The sequence below is a fragment of the Oncorhynchus gorbuscha genome, linkage group LG10, assembly GCF_021184085.1.
Source record: "Oncorhynchus gorbuscha isolate QuinsamMale2020 ecotype Even-year linkage group LG10, OgorEven_v1.0, whole genome shotgun sequence".
NCBI classification, from domain to species: Eukaryota; Metazoa; Chordata; class Actinopteri; order Salmoniformes; family Salmonidae; genus Oncorhynchus; species Oncorhynchus gorbuscha.
This window is the reverse complement of record NC_060182.1, coordinates 20,070,676-20,095,290: the sequence shown is the minus strand read 5'-3', so window position 1 is coordinate 20,095,290 and position 24,615 is coordinate 20,070,676. Positions and strand designations below refer to the sequence as shown.

Sequence of the window (24,615 nt, the reverse complement as noted above, 5' to 3'; positions counted from 1 at the left end):
AGGATACCAGATTGATAGCATACCTCATGGGATACCAGATTGATAGCATACTACCTAGGATACCAGATTGATAGCATACTACCTAGGATACCAGATTGATAACGTACTACCTAGGATACCAGATTGATAGCATACTACCTAGGATACCAGATTGATAGCATACTACCTAGGAAACCAGATTGATAGAATACTACCTAGGAAACCAGATTGATAGAATACTACCTAGGAAACCAGATTGATAGCATACTACCTATGATACCAGATTGATAGCATACCTCCTATGAAACCAGATTGATAGAATACTACCTAGGAAACCAGATTGATAGCATACTACCTAGGATACCAGATTGATAGCATACTACCTAGGATACCAGATTGATAGCATACTACCTAGGATACCAGATTGATAACGTACTACCTAGGAAACCAGATTGATAGCATACTACCTAGGATACCAGATTGATAGCATAGCTCCTGAGAAACCAGATTGATAGCATACCTCCTGGGAAACCAGATTGATAGCATACTACCTAGGATACCAGATTGATAGCATACTACCTAGGATACCAGATTGATAGCATACCTCCTGGGAAACCAGATTGATAGCATACCTCCTGGGATACCAGATTGATAGCATACCTCCCGGGATACCAGATTGATAGCATACTACCTAGGATACCAGATTGATAGCATACTACCTAGGATACCAGATTGATAGAATACTACCTAGGAAACCAGATTGATAGAATACTACCTAGGAAACCAGATTGATAGAATACTACCTCGGAAACCAGATTGATAGCATACTCTATAGAATACCAGATTGATAGAATACCTCCTAGGAAACCAGATTGATAGAATACTACCTAGGAAACCAGATCGATAGCATACTACCTAGGATACCAGATTGATAGCATACCTCATGGGATACCAGATTGATAGCATACTACCTAGGATACCAGATTGATAGCATACTACCTAGGATACCAGATTGATAACGTACTACCTAGGATACCAGATTGATAGCATACTACCTAGGATACCAGATTGATAGCATACTACCTAGGAAACCAGATTGATAGAATACTACCTAGGAAACCAGATTGATAGAATACTACCTAGGAAACCAGATTGATAGCATACTACCTATGATACCAGATTGATAGCATACCTCCTATGAAACCAGATTTATAGAATACTACCTAGGAAACCAGATTGATAGCATACTACCTAGGATACCAGATTGATAGCATACTACCTAGGATACCAGATTGATAGCATACTACCTAGGATACCAGATTGATAGCATACTACCTAGGATACCAGATTGATAACGTACTACCTAGGAAACCAGATTGATAGCATACTACCTAGGATACCAGATTGATAGCATACCTCCTGGGAAACCAGATTGATAGCATACCTCCTGGGAAACCAGATTGATAGCATACTACCTAGGATACCAGATTGATAGCATACTACCTAGGATACCAGATTGATAGCATACCTCCTGGGAAACCAGATTGATAGCATACCTCCTGGGATACCAGATTGATAGCATACCTCCCGGGATACCAGATTGATAGCATACTACCTAGGATACCAGATTGATAGCATACTACCTAGGATACCAGATTGATAACGTACTACCTAGGAAACCAGATTGATAGCATACTACCTAGGATACCAGATTGATAGCATACCTCCTGGGAAACCAGATTGATAGCATACCTCCTGGGAAACCAGATTGATAGCATACTACCTAGGATACCAGATTGATAGCATACTACCTAGGATACCAGATTGATAGCATACCTCCTGGGAAACCAGATTGATAGCATACCTCATGGGATACCAGATTGATAGCATACTACCTAGGATACCAGATTGATAGCATACTACCTAGGATACCAGATTGATAGCATACCTCCTGGGAAACCAGATTGATAGCATACCTCCTGGGAAACCAGATTGATAGCATACTACCTAGGATACCAGATTGATAGCATACTACCTAGGATACCAGATTGATAGCATACCTCCTGGGAAACCAGATTGATAGCATACCTCCTGGGATACCAGATTGATAGCATACCTCCCGGGATACCAGATTGATAGCATACTACCTAGGATACCAGATTGATAGCATACTACCTAGGATACCAGATTGATAACGTACTACCTAGGAAACCAGATTGATAGCATACTACCTAGGATACCAGATTGATAGCATACCTCCTGGGAAACCAGATTGATAGCATACCTCCTGGGAAACCAGATTGATAGCATACTACCTAGGATACCAGATTGATAGCATACTACCTAGGATACCAGATTGATAGCATACCTCCTGGGAAACCAGATTGATAGCATACTACCTAGGAAACCAGATTGATAGCATACTACCTAGGAAACCAGATTGATGTATAATGTAAATAGGGAATTTGATAACGCATTACAGGTCATTATCAAACTACAGTAGCACTTTCTGTTTAACATGGAGCATGCTGCATCTGTACTTTCTAGAGAAAGTATAATGAATACCTCCCAAAGAGTGTTTGATCCCTGAGGTATCTCCATCTACCAGGGTTCAGCCTCTTAGATAAAGCCAATAAACCATCCTCCACTTTAATCTCAAACTGATTTAAGGTTCACCTGTGAACAATGCATGCCCTCACGCTGTCACTATCCCGCAACCCAGCACAAAGAAAACATCCATGGAACCTTCCGGCAATGTTAACACACGATAGGAAAGCTCTTTCTTTACCCATTCTGCTGCATTGGCGAAAATCATTAATGTTCAAACTTTCTGTTGCTGCCTGCGAAGCCCCTCTCCATGATTCATAATTCATCCTCTCTTTCTCTCTCCCTCTCTCTCTCTTTCAGACAGTGGAATTGCCTATAATGGCAAGGAGTGGGAGGAACATCATAGCAAGCATGTGAATGATGAGTGTGTGTGAGTGTGTGTGTGTGTGTCCGTGCGTGCGTGCGTGCGTGTGTGTGTGTGTGTGTGCGTGCCTGTCTGCGTGTGTGTGTGTGCGTGTGTGTGTCCATGCGTGCGTGCGTGCGTGCGTGCGTGCGTGCGTGCGTGCGTGCGTGCGTGTGTGTGTGTGTCCATGCATGCGTGCGTGCGTGCGTGCGTGCGTGCGTGTCCATGCGCACACGTGTGTGTGTGTGTGTGTGTGTCCATGCGCACGCGCGCGTGTGTGTGTGTGTGTGTGTGTGTGTGTGTGTGTGTGTGTGTGTGTGTGTGTGTGTGTGTGTGTGTGTGTGTGTGTGTGTGTGTGTGTGTGTGTGTGTCCATGCGTGTGTGTGTGTGTGTGTCAGGATGCACATAAGTTACATCAGAAGATCAACAGAGGTTGATTAGACCAGTGGTTCCCAAACATTGTTTTGCATTGTGGACCTACCCAATGCCACTCAATAATATATTGATGATACTGTATATCGCTAGTCAGGGGAACAGTAGCTAAAGTGTATTCAGATCTGCAGCCAGGCTGGCATTAAATCTGACCTACACATCAAATTGATCAAATATGATAAATAATCTGGAGCAATTTTCAATGTGAATTAAATGCCCACTACTACATTGAAATGATTGTAATGGACTTGTCCTTGCTCTGCAAACAGCCCACTTATGCAGCTAAAGCAGCAGATTTACATGTCTTGCTGCGGTAATGAATGTTCACACGTGGTTCAGCACCTCACTGTGTTAGAGTAGTTCCAGCACTGTGATGTACACGTCTCTCAGTTCTGTCCTTGCTGCCACTGTGTGTTAAATCTAGACCAATGCCCAGGTTATGTAGAGGCCCGCTGATGCACAAGGGACAAAAGGAGATACAATATCACATATTGTAGGAGGGAAACACACATCCCTCCTTTCACTCACACACACACACACACACACACACACACACACACACACACACACACACACACACACACACACACACACACACACACACACACACACACACACACACACACACACACACACACACACACACACACACACACACACACACACACACACACACACACGTGCGAGCACACACGCAACATCAGATTGAAGTGCTTATGTTTCTAGCTCCAACAGTGCAGTATACCTAACAATACACACAAATAAAAATAAAGGAATTAAGAATTAGAAGGAGCAATGTTAAGGTCCGGAATATAAATCTACAGTATATGTATATGATGCTGTATAGACAGTATGGACAGTATGTGAATAGGGAAGGTGTGTAGAGCAGTAATTATATAGGATGAGCCTTGACTAGAATGCAGAATATACTTATGAAGTAGGTGAAACAGTATGTAAACATTATTAAAGTGACCAGTGTTCAATATACATAGGGCAGCAGTGTCTAAGGTGCAGGTTTGAGGAACGGGTGGTAGCTGGCAAGTAACAGTGACTAAGTGCAGGGCAGGGTACTGGGCGGAGGCCAGGTTAGTAACAGAGACTAAGTGCAGGGCAGGGTACAGGGCGGAGGCCGGTTAGTAACAGTGACTAAGTGCAGGGCAGGGTACAGGGCGGAGGCCGGTTAGTAACAGTGACTAAGTGCAGGGCATGGTACTGGGCGGAGGCCAGGTTAGTAACAGAGAATAAGTGCAGGGCAGGGTACAGGGCGGAGGCCGGTTAGTAACAGTGACTAAGTGCAGGGCAGGGTACTGGGCGGAGGCCGGTTAGTAACAGTGACTAAGTGCAGGGCAGGGTACTGGGCGGAGGCCGGTTAGTAACAGTGACTAAGTGCAGGGCAGGGTACAGGGCGGTTAGTAACAGAGACTAAGTGCAGGGCAGGGTACTGGGCGTAGGCCGGTTAGTAACAGAGACTAAGTGCAGGGCAGGGTACAGGGCGGTTAGTAACAGTGACTAAGTGCAGAGCAGGGTACTGGGCGTAGGCCGGTTAGTAACAGTGACTAAGTGCAGGGCAGGGTACAGGGCGGTTAGTAACAGAGACTAAGTGCAGGGCAGGGTACAGGGCGGTTAGTAACAGTGACTAAGTGCAGGGCAGGGTACTGGGCGGAGGCCCGGTTAGTAACAGTGACTAAGTGCAGGGTAGGGTACTGGGTGGAGGCCGGTTAGTAACAGTGACTAAGTGCAGGGCAGGGTACTGGGCGGAGGCCGGTTAGTAACAGTGACTAAGTGCAGGACAGGGTACAGGGCGGTTAGTAACAGAGACTAAGTGCAGGGCAGGGTACAGGGCGGTTAGTAACAGAGACTAAGTGCAGGGTAGGGTACTGGGCGGAGGCCGGTTAGTAACAGTGACTAAGTTCAGGGCAGGGTACAGGGCGGTTAGTAACAGTGACTAAGTGCAGGACAGGGTACAGGGCGGTTAGTAACAGAGACTAAGTGCAGGGTAGGGTACTGGGCGGAGGCCGGTTAGTAACAGTGACTAAGTGCAGGGCAGGGTACAGGGCGGTTAGTAACAGTGACTAAGTGCAGGACAGGGTACAGGGCGGTTAGTAACAGAGACTAAGTGCAGGACAGGGTACAGGGCGGTTAGTAACAGAGACTAAGTGCAGGACAGGGTACAGGGCGGTTAGTAACAGAGACTACGTGCAGGACAGGGTACAGGGCGGTTAGTAACAGAGACTAAGTGCAGGACAGGGTACAGGGCGGTTAGTAACAGAGACTAAGTGCAGGACAGGGTACAGGGCGGTTAGTAACAGAGACTAAGTGCAGGACAGGGTACAGGACGGTTAGTAACAGAGACTAAGTGCAGGACAGGGTACAGGACGGTTAGTAACAGAGACTAAGTGCAGGACAGGGTACAGGGCGGTTAGTAAGAGAGACTAAGTGCAGGACAGGGTACAGGGCGGTTAGTAACAGAGACTAAGTGCAGGACAGGGTACAGGGCGGTTAGTAACAGAGACTAAGTGCAGGACAGGGTACAGGGCGGTTAGTAACAGAGACTAAGTGCAGGACAGGGTACAGGGCGGTTAGTAACAGAGACTAAGTGCAGGACAGGGTACAGGGCGGTTAGTAACAGAGACTAAGTGCAGGACAGGGTACAGGGCGGTTAGTAACAGAGACTAAGTGCAGGACAGGGTACTGGGCGTAGGCCGGTTAGTAACAGAGACTAAGTGCAGGGCAGGGTACAGGGCGGTTAGTAACAGTGACTAAGTGCAGGGCAGGGTACTGGGCGTAGGCCGGTTAGTAACAGTGACTAAGTGCAGGGCAGGGTACAGGGCGGTTAGTAACAGAGACTAAGTGCAGGGCAGGGTACAGGGCGGTTAGTAACAGAGACTAAGTGCAGGGTAGGGTACTGGGCGGAGGCCGGTTTGTAACAGTGACTAAGTGCAGGACAGGGTACAGGGCGGTTAGTAACAGAGACTAAGTACAGGGTAGGGTACTGGGCGGAGGCCGGTTAGTAACAGTGACTAAGTGCAGGGCAGGGTACAGGGCGGTTAGTAACAGTGACTAAGTGCAGGACAGGGTACAGGGCGGTTAGTAACAGAGACTAAGTGCAGGACAGGGTACAGGGCGGTTAGTAACAGAGACTAAGTGCAGGACAGGGTACAGGGCGGTTAGTAACAGAGACTAAGTGCAGGACAGGGTACAGGGCGGTTAGTAACAGAGACTAAGTGCAGGACAGGGTACAGGGCGGTTAGTAACAGAGACTAAGTGCAGGACAGGGTACAGGGCGGTTAGTAACAGAGACTAAGTGCAGGACAGGGTACAGGGCGGTTAGTAACAGAGACTAAGTGCAGGACAGGGTACAGGGCGGTTAGTAACAGAGACTAAGTGCAGGACAGGGTACAGGGTGGTTAGTAACAGAGACTAAGTGCAGGGTAGGGTACTGGGCGGAGGCCGGTTAGTAACAGTGACTAAGTGCAGGGCAGGGTACAGGGCGGTTAGTAACAGAGACTAAGTGCAGGGCAGGGTACAGTGCGGTTAGTAACAGAGACTAAGTGCAGGGCAGGGTACAGGGTGGTTAGTAACAGAGACTAAGTGCAGGGCAGGGTACAGGGCGGTTAGTAACAGTGACTAAGTGCAGGGTAGGGTACTGGGCGGAGGCCGGTTAGTAACAGAGACTAAGTGCAGGGCAGGGTACAGGGCGGTTAGTAACAGAGACTAAGTGCAGGGCAGGGTACAGGGCGGTTAGTAACAGTGACTAAGTGCAGGGTAGGGTACTGGGCGGAGGCCGGTTAGTAACAGTGACTAAGTGCAGGGCACGGTACAGGGCGGTTAGTAACAGAGACTAAGTGCAGGGCAGGGTACAGGGCGGAGGCCGGTTAGTAACAGAGACTATTTGCAAGGCATGGTACTGGGCGGAGGCCGGCTTGTGGTGACTATTGAACAGTTGGATGTCCTGGAGATTTAGGCTGTTTTTCAGTCTCTTGGTCCCAGCTTTGATGCACCTGTACTGCCTGGTGGCTGAGGTCCTTGATGATCTTCTTATTCTTCCTGTGACACCAGTGGCTGTAGAAATCCTGGAGGGAAGGCAGTATGCTTTGGTGATGCTCTGGGCAGACCACACCATCCTCTGGAGAGCCCTGCGGTTGAGAATGGTGCAATTGCCATACCAGGCAGTGATATAGCCTGACAGCATGCTGTCAATGGTGCATCTGTAGAAGTTTGTGAAGGTCTTAGGTGCCAAGACGAATTACCTTTTTTACCACACTGTCTGTGTGGCTGGACCATTTCAGGTTGCCGAGGAACATGAAGGCTTTCACTCTCTCCACTGCAGCCTCATTGATGTGGATGGGGGTGTGCTGTCTCTGCTATCTACTGAAGTCCACTATCAGCCTCTTCATTTGAAGGGGAGGTTATTTTCCTGGTTATTTTCCAGGCACTACCCCGCCAGGGCTGTCTCATTGTTGTTGGTAATCAGGTCTACCATTCTTGTCTTCTGCAAACTTGACGATTGAGTTGGAGAAGTGTGTGGCCACACAGTCATGGGTGGACACAGAGTAGAGAAGGGGGCTGGGCACGCACCCTTGTGGGGCACCCCTCGTGTTACACAGGGCAGGGTTCAGACCCAGGGCCCAAAGCTTAGTGATAAGCTAGGAGGGCACTATGGTGTTGAAGGCTGATCAGTAGCCGAAGAACAGCTTTCCCCCATACAAGTATTCCTCTTGTCCAGATTGAGCAATGTCCAGTGCAATGGCGATTGCATCATCCGTGGATCTGTTGGGACGGTATGCAAATTGGAGGTGTGGGGTAGGTGGAGGTGATATCCTTAACTAGCCTCTCAAAGCATTTCATGATGACAGAAGTGAGTGCTATGGGCAATAGTCATTTAGTTCAGTTACCTTCGCTTTCTTGGGTACAGGAACAATGGTGGACATCTTGAAGTGGGGACAACAGACTGGGATAAGGATTGATTGAATATGTCCGTAAACACTCCAGCCAGCTGGTCTGCGCAAGCTTTGTGGACGTGGCTTGGGATGCCGCCTGGGCCGACAGCCTTGCGACAGTTAACACGCATAAATGTTTTACTCACGTGGAAGTGGGTGAAGAAGGTGAATAGCTTGTCCAGGTCGCTGCCACATACATCTCCTATCGGAGCTGTTGAATTGCGACTTGACTTTGTCACTGTACTGTCTTTCTGCCAGTTTGATTGTCTTACTGAGGGAATAACTACACTGTTCGTACTCATCCATGTTCCTCGTCACCTTGCCGTAAATGTGGTGGTTTTCGCTTTCAGTTTTGCATGAATGCTGCCATCTATCCACAGTTTCTGGTTGGATAAGTTGTAATCGTCACAGTGGGAACAACATCCTCTATGCACTTCCTACAAGATAACACCGACAGACATGACGGCCTGCTTCTAGGTCCTAGACAACAGTATTTTTTAGGGGGTTATTTCTTTCAATTTCTGCTCAGTACATTTCTTGCATTATTAGCTACAGCCCAAAATTATTTTGGGATATTACACACACACTACACACACACTATACACACACTTGACTTATGTGCTGTTGACTGTGCCCAATAATGTTTGTACCATGTTTTGTGCTGCTACCATGTTGTGTTGCTACCATGTTGTTGTTATGTTGTGTTGCTACCATGCTGTGTTGTTGTCTTAGGTCTCTCTTTATATAGTGTTGTGTTGTCTCTCTTGCTGTGATGTGTGTTTTGTTCTATATTTACACTGTATTCATTAAATGTTTTTATTCCCTGGCCCCTGTCCCCCAGGAGCCTTTTGCCATTAGGTTGGTCGTCATTGTAATAAGAATTTGTTCTTAACTGACTTGCCTAGTTAAATAAAGGTTAAATAAAATATTATAAAAAATACCCCCCCATCCCATCCAACATACATCCACAAGGTGTGGATGATGAATTGTGCTCACACCACCTAGTTCCTTCCTCCTGCCTGAGCCTGAGCAGCTGAATGACAACAAGGCTCTGCTCAATACTCGGAAACGGAACAATGAATCCGCTGGCCCGTCTCTCGTGTTAAAGGCCTCTGGATTGATCACTAAGAATGGAACACTGGCTTAAAAGGCCCAGTCTTCTGAACATTGAGCAGACCATGCTGTCTGAATGACTAAGAGGGCCGAGCTATTATGATGCTAATTTTAGGAAGTAAACAGTGTTGGAGTGAAAGAGCAGAGTGGTCAGTGAGTTGATCTGTAATGGACTGAGGACTCTAAGAGAGTGGAGCTGTGGAGCGTTCCAGGTTTAACACTTGGCTAAGAGAGAGACGCTGTGACTCTGTCTTAACTGTGCCATAGCCACCCAGCTGACTGGGTAGGGACATCTATTAATGAGGAGATTATGGGGAGAAAGTGGTGGGTGGGTGGGTGGGTGTGTGAGTGGGTGGGTGTGTTAGAAAGTGAGTGGGTGGGTGGGTGGGTGTGTTAGAGTCGACATGTGAGTGGGTGGGTGTGTTAGAGTCGACATGTGAGTGGGTGGGTGTGTGAGTGGGTGGGTGTGTTAGAGTCGACATGTGAGTGGGTGGGTGTGTGAGTGGGTGGGTGTGTTAGAGTCGACATGTGAGTGGGTGGGTGTGTGAGTGGGTGGGTGTGTTAGAGTCGACATGTGAGTGGGTGGGTGTGTGCGTGGGTGTACATGACAGGTATTATTTCAGTGAGTGTGTCTATGCTCTGTTCAGGCTGTGTCCTTGGACATGTTCTCCACACTAAGGGAATGAAAGGCTGTTCTCAACTGTCCATACGTCAGAGTGCTACAGGAACATCATGACAAATCTCCTATTTTGTTTGGCTAAACTCCTTCACCTTCTTCTACACATCCCCATGTTGTCTTTCTAGTCACCTTTCAATATCTTCCTCTTATTCTTGATCTACACCCATCTCTTTTCTTCTTGCAATTTACCCCCCCTCTCTCTATCTCTCTGTCTCTCCCTCCCTCTCCCTCTCTCTATCTCTCTGTCTCTCTGTCTCTCCCTCCCTCCCTCTCCCTCTCTCCCTCCCTCCCTCCCTCTCTCTCTCTCTCCCCCCCCTCTCTCTCCCCCTCCCTCCCTCCCTCTCCAACCCCTCTCTCTCTCTCTCTCTCTCTCTCCCCCTCCCCTCTCCCACCCCTCTCTCTCTCTCTCTCCCCTCCCTCTCCCTCTCCCACCCCTCTCTCTCTCTGTCTCCCTCCCTCCCTCTCCCACCCCTCCCTCCCTCCCTCCCCCTCTCTCTCTCTCTCTCTCCTATCATCCCCAAGGGGACAGTCCCTACTGAGGTGCGGTGGAGCATCGTCATGGCAACAAAGGCAAGGCAAGATGGAGGATATTTACAACTCACCTCGCAGAGAGAGAAACGGAGGGGAGGAGAGATATTGAGGGTACAAGGTTTTGAGGGGGGAAGGAGGAGAGGTAAGGGTGGGAGTGGATGAGAAGAGTTCATGTACCATACGTATGTTGATCTGAAACGTTCTCCCTCTCCCCTCTCTTGATATTAGTCTATGGGTTAAACATTGAAAACCAGGACGCCCATTCGTTGGGATGTCCTACGTCCAAGTCACGATTCAATTCACTTCTGATACATTGTTATGCTATTGTGGCACATATTGATGTACTGACAACACACATTGTACAGCTAGACAATATGCATTCATTAAACATTTGTACTGCGTAGCTAGCAAAACTGAACCCCTTACGGACAATCAATTCTCGATGCCTCTGAACTTTTCTCCTCCCACACAAACAACTTTTCTATTTTTCAGAAACTCCATTTAGAGATGCAGAGAACTCCTGGTCCCCTGAGGCGATGAGAATAAATAGCTGAACTGTTGTATCATCATAAACAGTGTTTCTGCCAATCTTCAGGGATGATTGTAACTCTGCATATCTCAGATAATGCTGACAGCTCTATATGACTCAAGGTAAGAAGGACAATCACGTTTTATTACCGACATACAGTATCTAACTGAAATGAGACCATGTGATAGAGGATGCTGGATGTGGTCTGCATACTGCTGGTTGTGAAGATATTGACATGACGGCATGATGCACACCTCTCTCTCTCTCTCTCTCTCTCTCTCTCTCTCTCTCTCTCTCTCTCTCTCTCTCTCTCTCTCTCTCTCTCTCTCTCTCTCTCTCTCTCTCTCTCTCTCTCTCTCTCTCTCTCTCTCTCTCTCTCTCTCTCTCTCTCTCTCTCTCTCTCTCTCTCTCTCTCTCTCTCTCTCTCTCTCTCTCTCTCTCTCTCTCTCTCTCTCTCAAAGATGCAGAGATTAAATATTTTATTCATCTACCCAAGGGAGGGTTTCCTCTCCTCTTCCCTAAACCAACTTCTTCTCTCATTGAGCATTGTTGAGCCTCCTCCTCTTCCTCTTCCCTCATCCTCCTCTCTTTCCTCTCTACATACCACCTTACTCTGATAACCTTCTGCAATTCCTGAGCTCAAACTTATTTTTACCTCCCTCTCATTTTCTAAACACATACAGCTTGGACATTCCCCATCTTGAATTACTTCCACTTTTTCTCCCTCCTTTCTACCCTCCCTTCCTCCTTCTCCCTTCCTCCTTCCCTCCTACTCCTTCTCTGATCGTCTAAAGGTGTTGTTTGTTGTGGGTTATGAGGCGTTATCAGAAAATCACCAGAAAGTTCACTGCCTCCTCCTCCTCCTCTTCCGACAGCCGACTAGACAGCCAGCCAACCAACCAGACAGCCAGCCAGCGAAACAGACAGCCAGCCAACCAGCCAGCCAGCCAGCAAAACATCCAGCCAGCCAGCCAGACAGCAAGCAAACCAGCCAGACAGCCAGCCAGCAAGCCACTGCTCCCTCCATTCCCACAAAAACCTCAGTCTGCTGCTCACAGCTTCACATAGACAATACAACCCTACACAATGTTAACCCAAGCCCACAGTATCTCAGCACCTCATCAACAGGAAATTGACCAATGAACTGACCTGGGTCTAGTGTAATGATCCCCTACGCTAAGGCAGATGGTCTCTGGTGTCTCTCCACGTCTGCCCCGTAGCCATGCCCTTCCTCTCTCCCTCTAACCCTGTGGATGTCCTAGCAGCCAGGAGACGGGCTGTATCTGTGTGTGTATCAGTCTTGTACAGGCCAGTAATGATGCTGACATTTAGTCAGTCAATACAGCAGCGTTATTTCAGCCCAGGAAACCCAAGGTCAACTCATTACAGTTCATAATTGATGCTGCCTGCATATGCCCACCCTCAGCTAATAGGGATCTAGGGAAGGAGGCAGGGTGAGCAATTTCACAAATGATGAGGGCTGAAGCCAAATTAGCGCATGGTTAGAAACTGTATGAATAATGATGGTTGCTATTAACAGTTTGTCTCTTTCTCTAGCCCTGCAAAACTCTGACTGTAACCTTTTATAATTATTTGAATTTAATTGAATTATGATTTTAACACAGGAAGGTTTGAGTGTAACCCTTTAAGGAATACATCCACCTATTCATTTTTTTACAGACCTATTATGTTAAATCTCCGTTGGTAATTGATGTGATAAAGATGATCTGGATTGTATTGACATAGGAAGGTTAATCATAGACATGAATGATGTGTGAATACATCACAGGAGGCTGCTGAGGGGAGGACGGCTCAGAGCAAATGGAATTGCATCAAACACATGGAAACCATTCCACCTATTCCACTCCAGCCATTACCACGAGCCCATCCTCCCCAATTAAGGTGCCACCAACCTCCTGTGGAATACAGACTTATGCTTTAACAGCTCTGCTGCTGACTTGACTAGCTTCAGACTCCATTTCACATTCCTCTATTCAAAATCAGTGGCTGTTCTTTCTGCTCTGTACCTCTCTTTCCCCATATTGCTCTCCCTTCACCCCACCTCTCTCTGTTCCTCTCTCTGTTCCTCTCTCTGTATCCTCCCAAGCTAATTGGAACAGAAGACACATTGATCAGAGCTGGGACGGCGTCTTTGGCTGAGCCCTCTCACTACTAACACACCCAACTATCATCTAAGCAACACAGACACAGACAGACACAGACACTGACCTAACACCATCCTCCTCTCTTCTCCTCTGTCTCCTCCTCCCATCCTGGCCATGCTCTCCACCTTTCCATCCATTCCCTCTCTCACTTATCTGATCACCCACTCATTTCTCTTCTCTACATAAGATCCACAACCTCCTTTATTCAACCTTTAACCCACTTACCCCAGTGGAAGTATCTTTATCTGCGAACCAATCCCTCCCCCTCTCTCATTCCCTCCTTCCCCTATCCTCCTCCCTGGGTTGAGCATGTACCCCACTGTACCAGCATGATGACCAGACACCCCTCCGTCCTTCCTCCTCTCCCTCCCTCCTGACCCTAATCAGTGGACTTTTACGTACCTCTCTGCACCAGCATGGTGACCTCGCTGCCTCTGGGACACTTGCTGAGCAGGTCCACCACCTGGTTGTGAGTCATGTTCTGGACGTTCCTCTTGTTCACCTCCATCAGAATGTCGGACTCCTTCAGGCCCCTGCAGCGGGGGTAGTCCACAATCTGCTTCACCCTCTGACCCCCACCCGTCAAGCTGTCAGCGATTGTGAACCCAAAGCCCTTATCGCCCTTCTCCATGTGCACCGTGATCAGCTCGGGCTGCCCGGCGATGGACGACGCCAGGGTGACCACGTCGCTGGAGGAGTAGCCGTGTGAGCCGTTGGACGCCACCTCGGCCGAGGGGCTGAGGGCCCGCGGCTCCCTCATCCCGTTAATGGGGCCTCCGGTCTGGCTGCCGTGGCTGGACGGGGAGTCATAGCTCTGCTGGCCATTGACGATGATGGGCTCCTTGTCCAGGATGGCCACGGAGGTCACCAGGCTGGTGTTGGGGTCGTCGGGGTCAAAGGGCAGAGGGTAGCCGCGGCACAGGGCCAGGTCCACCATGGAGCCGATCGGGATGGACTGGAAGATCTTCACCACCTGGGCGTGGGTGTAGCCAAGCACGATGATGTCATTCACACTTACTATGACATCACCTAGAGAAGGAAGACACGGAGACGGACGGGACAGTTAGTAACACAGTTAGTAGAACAGTAACTATCACATCACATTAGTAACACAGTTAGTAGAACAGTCACTATCACATCACATTAGTAACACGGTTAGTAGAACAGTCACTATCACATCACATTAGTAACACAGTTAGTAGAACAGTCACTATCACATCACATTAGTAACACAGTTAGTAGAACAGTCACTATCACATCACATTAGTAACACAGTTAGTAGAACAGTCACTATCACATCACATTAGTAACACAGTTAGTAGAACAGTCACTATCACATCACATTAGTAACACAGTTAGTAGACCAGTCACTATCACATCACATTAGTAGAACAGTCACTATCACATCACATTAGTAACACAGTTAGTAGAACAGTAAGTAACACAGTGAATGTACTATGTGGGGTGCAAGTATATTACCATGTCTCCAATATGTTCAGTACTTAGTTTACACAATCATTTCAACCTCCTTAGAAATGGGGCAAATGCTTTCTGTATAAATGGTGTGAAACAGTGCCCCCTGTGGGCTACGACAGTGTACGGCACCTGTCTCCATCTTCCCATCCACAGCAGCAGGACCGTCCAGGACAAGACTCTTGATCTGGAGGAACTCATCCGGCTCATCGCCCCCGACGACGGTAAAGCCGAACCCACGGCGGCTCTTCTTCAGTTTGGTGTTGATGAAGGTACCGTTCAGTTCTGCTGGGTTCCGTGTGAAGAACGGCTTCCCTCCTACAGAACACAGGGAAGAGAACATTATTTGGAACATATTTGTATCTGTCTCTATCCGTGTCAGCTACATTAGCTGCCTTTGTCTTTTCACTTGTCTACCTATCTATGTCTGCCTGTCTACCTATCTATGTCTGCCTGTCTGTCTGTCTTTTCACTTGTCTACCTATCTATGTCTGCCTGTCTGTCTGTCTTTTCACTTGTCTACCTATCTATGTCTGCCTGTCTGTCTGTCTTTTCACTTGTCTACCTATCTATGTCTGCCTGTCTGTCTGTCTTTTCACTTGTCTACCTATCTATGTCTGCCTGTCTACCTATCTATGTCTGCCTGTCTACCTATGTCTGCCTGCCTGTCTGTCTGCCTGTCTGCCTGCCTGTCTGTCTGCCTGTCTGTCTGTCTGTCTGTCTGTCTGTCTGTCTGTCTGTCTGTCTGTCTGTCTGTCTGTCTGTCTGTCTGTCTGTCTGTCTGTCTGTCTGTCTGTCTGTCTTTTCACTTGTCTACCTATCTATGTCTGTCCTTTCACTTGTCTACCTATCTATGTCTGTGTGTCTGTCTTTTCACTTGTCTACCTATCTATGTCTGTGTGTCTGTCTTTTCACTTGTCTACCTATCTATGTCTGCCTGTCTACCTATCTATGTCTGTGTGTCTGTCTTTTCACTTGTCTACCTATCTATGTCTGTGTGTCTGTCTTTTCACTTGTCTACCTATCTATGTCTGCCTGTCTACCTATCTATGTCTGCCTGTCTACCTATGTCTGCCTGTCTGTCTGTCTGTCTGTGTCTGTCTGTCTGTCTGTCTGTCTGTCTGTCTGTCTGTCTGTCTGTCTGTCTGTCTGTCTGTCTGTCTGTCTGTCTGTCTGTCTGTCTGTCTGCATGTCTGTCTATCTTTTCAACTGCTTGCCTGCCTTGCCTGCCTGCCTGCCTTGCCTGCCTGCCTGCCTTGCCTGCCTGCCATGTCTTTTCACTTGTCTGTCTGTCTGTCTGTCTGTCTGTCTGTCTGTCTGTCTGTCTGTCTGTCTGTCTGTCTGTCTGTCTGTCTGTCTGTCTGTCTGTCTGTCTGTCTGTCTGTCTGTCTTTTCACTTGTCTACCTATCTATGTCTGTCTGTCTGTCTTTTCACTTGTCTACCTATCTATGTCTGTCTGTCTGTCTTTTCACTTGTCTACCTATCTATGTCTGTGTGTCTGTCTTTTCACTTGTCTACCTATCTATGTCTGTGTGTCTGTCTTTTCACTTGTCTACCTATCTATGTCTGCCTGTCTACCTATCTATGTCTGCCTGTCTACCTATCTATGTCTGCCTGTCTACCTATCTATGTCTGCCTGTCTACCTATGTCTGCCTGTCTGTCTGTCTGTCTGCATGTCTGTCTATCTTTTCAACTGCTTGCCTGCCTTGCCTGCCTGCCTGCCTTGCCTGCCTGCCTGCCTGCCATGTCTGTCTGTCTGTCTGTCTGTCTGTCTGTCTGTCTGTCTGTCTGTCTGTCTGTCTGTCTGTCTGTCTGTCTGTCTGTCTGTCTGTCTGTCTGTCTGTCTGTCTGTCTGTCTGTCTGTCTGTCTGTCTGTCTGTCTGTCTGTCTTTTCACTTGTCTACCTATCTATGTCTGTCCTTTCACTTGTCTACCTATCTATGTCTGTGTGTCTGTCTTTTCACTTGTCTACCTATCTATGTCTGTGTGTCTGTCTTTTCACTTGTCTACCTATCTATGTCTGCCTGTCTACCTATCTATGTCTGTGTGTCTGTCTTTTCACTTGTCTACCTATCTATGTCTGTGTGTCTGTCTTTTCACTTGTCTACCTATCTATGTCTGTGTGTCTGTCTTTTCACTTGTCTACCTATCTATGTCTGCCTGTCTACCTATCTATGTCTGCCTGTCTACCTATGTCTGCCTGTCTGTCTGTCTGTCTGTCTGTCTGTCTGTCTGTCTGTCTGTCTGTCTGTCTGTCTGTCTGTCTGTCTGTCTGTCTGTCTGTCTGTCTGTCTGTCTGTCTGTCTGTCTGTCTGTCTGTCTGTCTGTCTGCATGTCTGTCTATCTTTTCAACTGCTTGCCTGCCTTGCCTGCCTGCCTGCCTTGCCTGCCTGCCTGCCTTGCCTGCCTGCCATGTCCACTTGTCCATCTGTCTTTGTCTGTCTGTCTGTCTGTCTGTCTGTCTGTCTGTCTGTCTTGTCTGTCTGTCTGTCTGTCTGTCTGTCTGTCTGTCTGTCTGTCTGTCTGTCTGTCTGTCTGTCCTTTCACTTGTCTACCTATCTATGTCTGTCCTTTCACTTGTCTACCTATCTCTGTCTGTCTGTCTGTCTGTCTGTCTGTCTGTCTGTCTGTCTGTCTGTCTGTCTGTCTGTCTGTCTGTCTGTCTGTCTGTCTGTCTGTCTGTCTGTCTGTCTGTCTGTCTGTCTGTCTGTCTGTCTGTCTGTCTGTCTGTCTGTCTGTCTGTCTGTCTGTCTGTCTGTGAATGACATTTAACATTTACATTTAAGTCATTTAGCAGACGCTCTTATCCAGAGCGACTTACAAATTGGTGCATTCACCTTATGACATCCAGTGGAACAGCTACTTTACAATAGTGCATCTAAATCTTAAAGGGGGGGGGGGGTGAGAGGGAATACTTATCCTATCCTAGGTATTCCTTAAAGAATGACAGGAGAGAATGTTCAACATCCATGGTGTGTTGGTCATAGCTAGTTAACATACACAGAACATTCACTATGGTGCATGTGGGCTGATAGACAGGTTGATAACCTTATATGGTAATTGTTTCCTCAAGAGCTTGAGCCCTTGAAACCTTTGATCCCAAGGGTCCTCTGTCTGTGTCTGGTCATGCTTGTGTCACTGAAACTGTACACTGTGGGTGTATTTGATTGTGAGTTAAATGTCTGTGGTGCACAAGACCCAGTTATTGAAAGTGTGTGTGTTGTCTAGAAAGTGTAACCACACTCACGTTTGGTCCCTCCCGGGGGAGGGGGCAGTGGGGGCGGGTCCTGGGGGTCACGGTATGTCTCCAGGTGGTTACTGGCATAGACGGCCAGGGGAGCACCAGCTGAGGAGTGTTCCTCTATCCACTCTGTACAGCGAGAGACACAGAGGGACTGTGAAATCACAGTCACAAACACACGGATGCACGCAAGCACACACACACATACACTGACACACAAGCGTACACAATCAATAAAATACAAACATAGGTACACAAACATAAGCATCACATTCATTCATTTGTTGACTCAAACTTGCTCTACACCAGAGGTGTCAGGCATACTGGCTGCTCCGGGGGGGACAAACGCTATACACTTTAAAATGACTAAAACCTAACACAGTAAATTACGCAATAAGAGATAGATTTATTGAAAAGATGTTTTAACATTGCATCTGATATTACATGTCATTTCATCATTACATTGTGTCTCAGTGGTCCTAATACGTAGCAAGCATGATATCAGCAGCAGGTTGCACATGGACAGCGGCTTCCACAGCTCTAAGACAGATAAGTGAATGCTACAGTGGCTCATGTGTTGAAAGGAATATAAAAATGATGTTTTAATGATATTTAATCAAACAAATAAGAACCCAAAGGCCAACAGGACAGGACAAGGGTTGGGGTCAATTCCATTTCATATCCAGGAGAATTCATCAAAATACTAATTCTGAGGAACTAACTTTTCATTCTTAAACTGGGCTGACTTCAAATAGAATGTACCCCAACCGTGCAGGACAAGACATGAGACAAGACGTGACAAGACGTGACGAGACAGACGTAAAGAAAGAAAGAAATGGTGCCGTGCCAGGGCAGGAAACGAACCTCGAATGTACCGCTCACCTTCAGGAGGCTGCGGCTGCTGCTGCTCCAGCTGCATCCTGCGTTTAGCCTCCACTATGGGGTTCTCATACTGGGTCTTCCTGTTGATGTGACTGATGATGATGATGATGAATAGATAGATAAAGAGAGAGAGAAAGAGAGAAAGAGAGAGAGAGAAAGAGAGAGAAAGAGAGAGAAAGAGAGAGAAAGAGAAAGAGAGAGAGAGAGAGAAAGAGAAAGAGAAAGAGAGAGAGGAAAGAGAGAGAGAGAGAGAGAGAGGAGAGACAGAGACAGAGAGAGGGGAGAGGGAAAGGATGAGTGTGGGATATTGATTGTCACCATGATAAGTGACAGTACACAGTGTTGGACATCCTCTGGTTCACAGCCTCGTAAATCCCACCAGCTCTGTGACAACCTCATAGGTCTCCACAAACTACACACTGGCCACACAAAACGGAGTCCGGTTTCAAATACATCTACGTAGCTTCAAACCAATTATAGTACACAGAATGTAGAAAAGGTCTGACAAGAGAGACTGAGAGAAAATGCTAGTTCAACTGAAACTACATGAAAATGCTGATGTATTCCGTCATATTAATTATTGTGGGGTTAATGAGAGGCATGTGAAAAGAGATGAACCGTGAGGTGTTCCAACTTACTCTACGTAGTAAACCCCATACACTGGGTCATCTATCTTCTCCCATCCAGCAGGCAGCTCTGAAACAGAGAAGGAAAAGCAATGTTAGATCACTGATCACATTATCAACAGCTACAAACAGTTGATAGATGGACACAATTGCACGCCTCAGACAAGTGAACAAAAGCCAGCAGGCCAGTACTTATAGGCCAGTCCAGAACCATATATTAAGAGAGTTGGGCCATGTTTTAAAACAGACGCCATGTTAGTGCCTTCATTCTCCAAATGTTGGTGATGTAAGAATACAAGAGAGCCTCCCTGTGAAATGAACCGCTGTAAACAAGCAAAATAGAGCAGCGATTTAACAGACATTTTTATTGATTAGCATTCGGGATAATGTGCATCTAAGTCGGTACTGTGTTGTGGTGTCAACAAATTGCATATCTGCTTTCAATGGACATCTTAAACATTACAATATTCTCAGCACGTTCAAACAAAAATCACATTGGCCCGACAGTCTACACGACAGGGGAGTCAGAAGACATTCACAACAATGCAGAGAGCCAACATCATGCATCTGTATGATCCTACTTTACATAACTGGTCATCTACATGCAGTTTCTGGCTATGTGTTCACTGCAGATGTTACCATGTTTCAGTATATATCTTTCAAACACTGCTTCCTCCAGCATGCGCACACACAAGCCCGTACACGTGCACACGCTCGGCTGCATCGGCGCTCAAAGGGAATTGTCTGACAGAGGGACTATTAAGCTGACACTCCCAATAAAGCGTTAGCATCTCATTCTCCTCCTCGCCGTATTCGATTTCATACAAAGACATTAGCGCAGTGTGTTAGCGTGGGCTGCTGTGAACACCGACACAAACACTTTGGAGCAGGCTGGCTTTCACAATCGATAATCATCCACTGCCTGCTTCTGATGTGCCAGACGTAAAAGGAGCTCATAGGCCCGAGACTCAGAGCCCGGGAAGAGTCAAGAGATTGTGTTCCCTTCCAGGAGCACTTCTGTTTCTGCCAGATAGTCTCGTCTGGACCAGCCGTAACCACGGAGGCCAACCTGAGACGTCAAATCAAACACCTTCCTAATGTGCCTCCTGCATGAAAAGGAAGTCACTCACTCAGCAGTTAGAAGCAAGCCGTACACCACGTTAATTAAGTAAATATAGGAGCCAAATTATACCATTATCGTGACACATCCAAATAGATGAGTGACATGGTGAGAAAGAATCTAGCAGTTGTGGATCAAGGTTTCGTATAAAACACTTTTCAAATCAAATGTTATTGATTAACGGTATAGAAAGAAAAGATTGAGAGTCACCATAACCCTCACCAATACACAGCCGGTAGAAATGCAAGGACAGAAACAGAGTGAGAGAGTGAGAGAATAAAGGTGCATACCAAGCTCATTGTCCGGTTCCTCCGTATGGACCCCTTCTTCTCCACGGTGAAGAGAGCAGGATGAAACAGAAAGGGTGGTTGATTGGGTGAAGGAATGACAAAGGAAGGGAAATAAGGAGAGACAGTAAAGTAATATTAGAGAGAAAGACAAGGAGGGAGAGAAATAGAAATATTTAAGTCACCAAATCTGAATTTACTGAAACATAGATGCACCGTAATCCTAAAATCAATGATGTATGGAACTAAGAGATGACACATGACAGTTGTCTAAATGGCCACATGGTGGTGCCATTTCTGATATTGGTCGAAGAATTTCTTCTGAACTTTCACACAGACATCTATATCGTTACTTGTATGTTCCTGAACAAAATGAATCTAACATTGTTGCATAGATATTTATTTGAAAATGTACAATGTACACAGTGGTGTAACAAATAAATAATAATAAAAACATCTTCAAAGGAACTATTACACAATTCCTTAGATGGAAAGCCAATCTCAAAAATAACCTCTTTCCAATTTGACTAAGGTATCAAAACATTGTCGTGGTAATAATGGGACCAGTGTATAGAAACAGACTTCATCATATTTAGATATGAGCTCAGTGGCACCACCTTCTGATACCATCAACATGGTGCAAGATTAGGAGGTAAACAATAGATCACAGAAATGAGTGAAACACACACACATGCTCTCCCTCTCTCTTACACACACACACACACACACACACACACACACACACACACACACACACACACACACACACACACACACACACACACACACACACTCTCTCTCTCTCACACACACACGCTCGCTCTCTCACACACACACGCTCTCTCACACACGCGCACGCTCTCACACACACGCGCACGCTCTCACACACACGCGCACGCTCTCACACACGCACGCTCTCACACACACGCTCTCACACACACACACACACACACACACACACACACACACACACACACACACACACACACACACACACACACACACACACACACACACACACACACACACACACACACACACACACACACACACACACACACACACACACACGGCCTGGCTTACCATCATCCTCACACTCTTCCAGAGGTTTTAGAGGTTTCTCCAGACAGCGAGGGTCGATCCACGATGTGGTCTTTGTGTTGTGGCTGAGGGAAACAACAAACACACAGAGCTGTTAAAGACTGGCTCTGAAGTCAAGGTGATGAGCACTAAAAGCTAACAAAAGACCAATGATCTCATCAGCACAAGGATTTAAGGGGTTAAAGTCAATAGGCTTGTCAACAAGCAAGTTAAACCAAACAGAGATTAACACAACACCAAAAAGATTCCTCCCCCACTGAGAAACACAGACAAAAGGGTTGGAAGGAGTCATTGTCGACTTATTGTCTAGAATAGGTAGCTGTATCCTCAACGTCACCACTACAAGCTCTCCTGTCAATCCTGAAGCAGACCAACATGCAGGTGTTGAATGCACAAAGACATTTCATCATCCTCTCCCAGCCAGGCAGGATGACAAGCAGGCAGACCCAACTCTGTGTGTTGGTCTGAGGGCAGAAGGCTGTGCTTCACTGAGGTGGTCAGGTGATCTGATCTGCCTGTGATCTCTAAGGAGATCAGACTATAGAAGATTAACAAGCCTGGAGAGCACTGACAGGCCTTTCTGGGGGAGGGGAGGGAGGGATAGTAGTGGGATACAGAACAGAGAGGCTTGATGGTATAGAGAGTATATAGGGTATGTAGTCTATGAAGTAGACCTCTCCATTCTCAGTGTATGCTAACGGTACTTACATAGGGTATAGGGTGAATATGTACACTATGGGTGGTTCAGACAGCCCAGTACATCATTGGGCCCGAGCTCCCTGCCATCCAGGACCTCTATACTCAGGTGGTATCAGAGGAAGGACCAAAAAATTGCAAACGACTCCAGCCAACCAAGCCATAGACTGTTCACTCTGCTACTGTCTGGCAACGATACCAAGCCATAGACTGTTCACTCTGCTACTGTCTGGCAACGATACCAAGCCATAGACTGTTCACTCTGCTACTGTCTGGCAACGATACCAAGCCATAGACTGTTCACTCTGCTACTGTCTGGCAACGATACCAAGCCATAGACTGTTCACTCTGCTACTGTCTGGCAACGATACCAAGCCATAGACTGTTCACTCTGCTACTGTCTGGCAACGATACCAAGCCATAGACTGTTCACTCTGCTACTGTCTGGCAACGATACCAAGCCATAGACTGTTCACTCTGCTACTGTCTGGCAACGATACCAAGCCATAGACTGTTCACTCTGCTACTGTCTGGCAACGATACCAAGCCTTAGACTGTTCACTCTGCTACTGTCTGGCAACGATACCAAGCCATAGACTGTTCACTCTGCTACTGTCTGGCAACGATACCAAGCCATAGACTGTTCACTCTGCTACTGTCTGGCAACGATACCAAGCCATAGACTGTTCACTCTGCTACTGTCTGGCAACATACAAGCCAAAGACTGTTCACTCTGCTACTGTCTGGCAAAGATACCAAGCAAGACTGTTCATAAGACTGCCATAGACTGTTCACTCTGCTACTGTCTTAATGGTACCCAAACCTATCTGCACTGGCATCCATCTTACACTGTTCACTCTGACTGTCTGGCAACGATACAACACCATATAGACTGTTCACTAGACTTTAACGATACACAACCAGACTGTTCACTCTGCTAGACTTTATCTGGCACACATCCATCTCGGACCAACACTCAAAGACCTCTTATATACACATAAGACTGCTAAATAACCCACTGCTAGACTTTAATATACCCAAACTATCTGCACTGAATCCATCTTACACTCACTAGACTTTATATACACACACAATATACACACTCACTAGACTTTATATACACACACCATATACACACTCACTAGACTTTATATACACACACCATATACACACTCACTATACTTTATATACACACACTATATACACACGCACTCACAGTCAAACAATACACATGCACACACACTTAACATACACACGCATACTGACACAACACAGACAAACATATATACACACACACACACACACATGTTTACACTCATCATATGCTGCTGCTACTCTGTTCTTAATTGTATTCTAATTATTATCTATCCTGATGCCTAGTCACTTTAACCTGCCTTCGTGTACATATCTACCTCAAATACCTTATTATTATCTATCCTGATGCCTAGTCACTTTACCCTGCCTTCATGTACATATCTACCTCAAATAGGCCCCTCAGGCGCGACGTCCCCTGGAGGCTCATTCTGATAACCGTGGCCTGTTTGCTATCTATATCATATTGGACTGTTAGCTGATCCATCGGCCAGTTTCTTGGACCACTATACATATTTTGCCAATTGGACTTGGACCCTCTGCTACTTGGAACCCTACTAATTCCACGACTGGTCTAGCGACGTCACCGCACAAGGAGGCAAAAACAGACTTTTCCCCCATTACAACATCCCTCTTAAGGCCCTTATGCTAGCTTCGGCCTGCTAACCGCTAGCCCCAGCAAGCTAACTGTCTGAATCGCCGTGTCCCCAGCCAGCTCAACCAATCACTGGACCCATACGCCTCTCCCTAATATCAATATGCCTTGTCCATTACTGT

General features: G+C 46.8%; 1 protein-coding gene across 13 annotated transcripts in view; it reads right to left on the bottom strand.

The window, feature by feature from the left end:
• Positions 1 to 24,615, bottom strand: part of LOC124045654 (membrane-associated guanylate kinase, WW and PDZ domain-containing protein 1-like) — a 209,337-nt gene that overhangs the window by 35,487 nt on the left and 149,235 nt on the right. For 5 of the 13 annotated variants that reach the window (XM_046365124.1, XM_046365119.1, XM_046365117.1 and 2 more), the window contains exons 6-12: positions 22,033 to 22,115; positions 20,953 to 20,991; positions 19,555 to 19,612; positions 18,899 to 19,008; positions 18,041 to 18,163; positions 14,924 to 15,109; positions 13,721 to 14,347 (exon numbers count right to left, since the gene is read on the bottom strand). In XM_046365124.1, coding sequence (XP_046221080.1) covers positions 13,721 to 14,347; positions 14,924 to 15,109; positions 18,041 to 18,163; positions 18,899 to 19,008; positions 19,555 to 19,612; positions 20,953 to 20,991; positions 22,033 to 22,115 — 1,226 coding nt within the window. The remainder of the gene's footprint in view (positions 1 to 13,720; positions 14,348 to 14,923; positions 15,110 to 18,040; positions 18,164 to 18,898; positions 19,009 to 19,554; positions 19,613 to 20,952; positions 20,992 to 22,032; positions 22,116 to 24,615) is intronic. The other 8 variants (XM_046365125.1, XM_046365126.1, XM_046365116.1 and 5 more) reach the window with 4 other exon arrangements.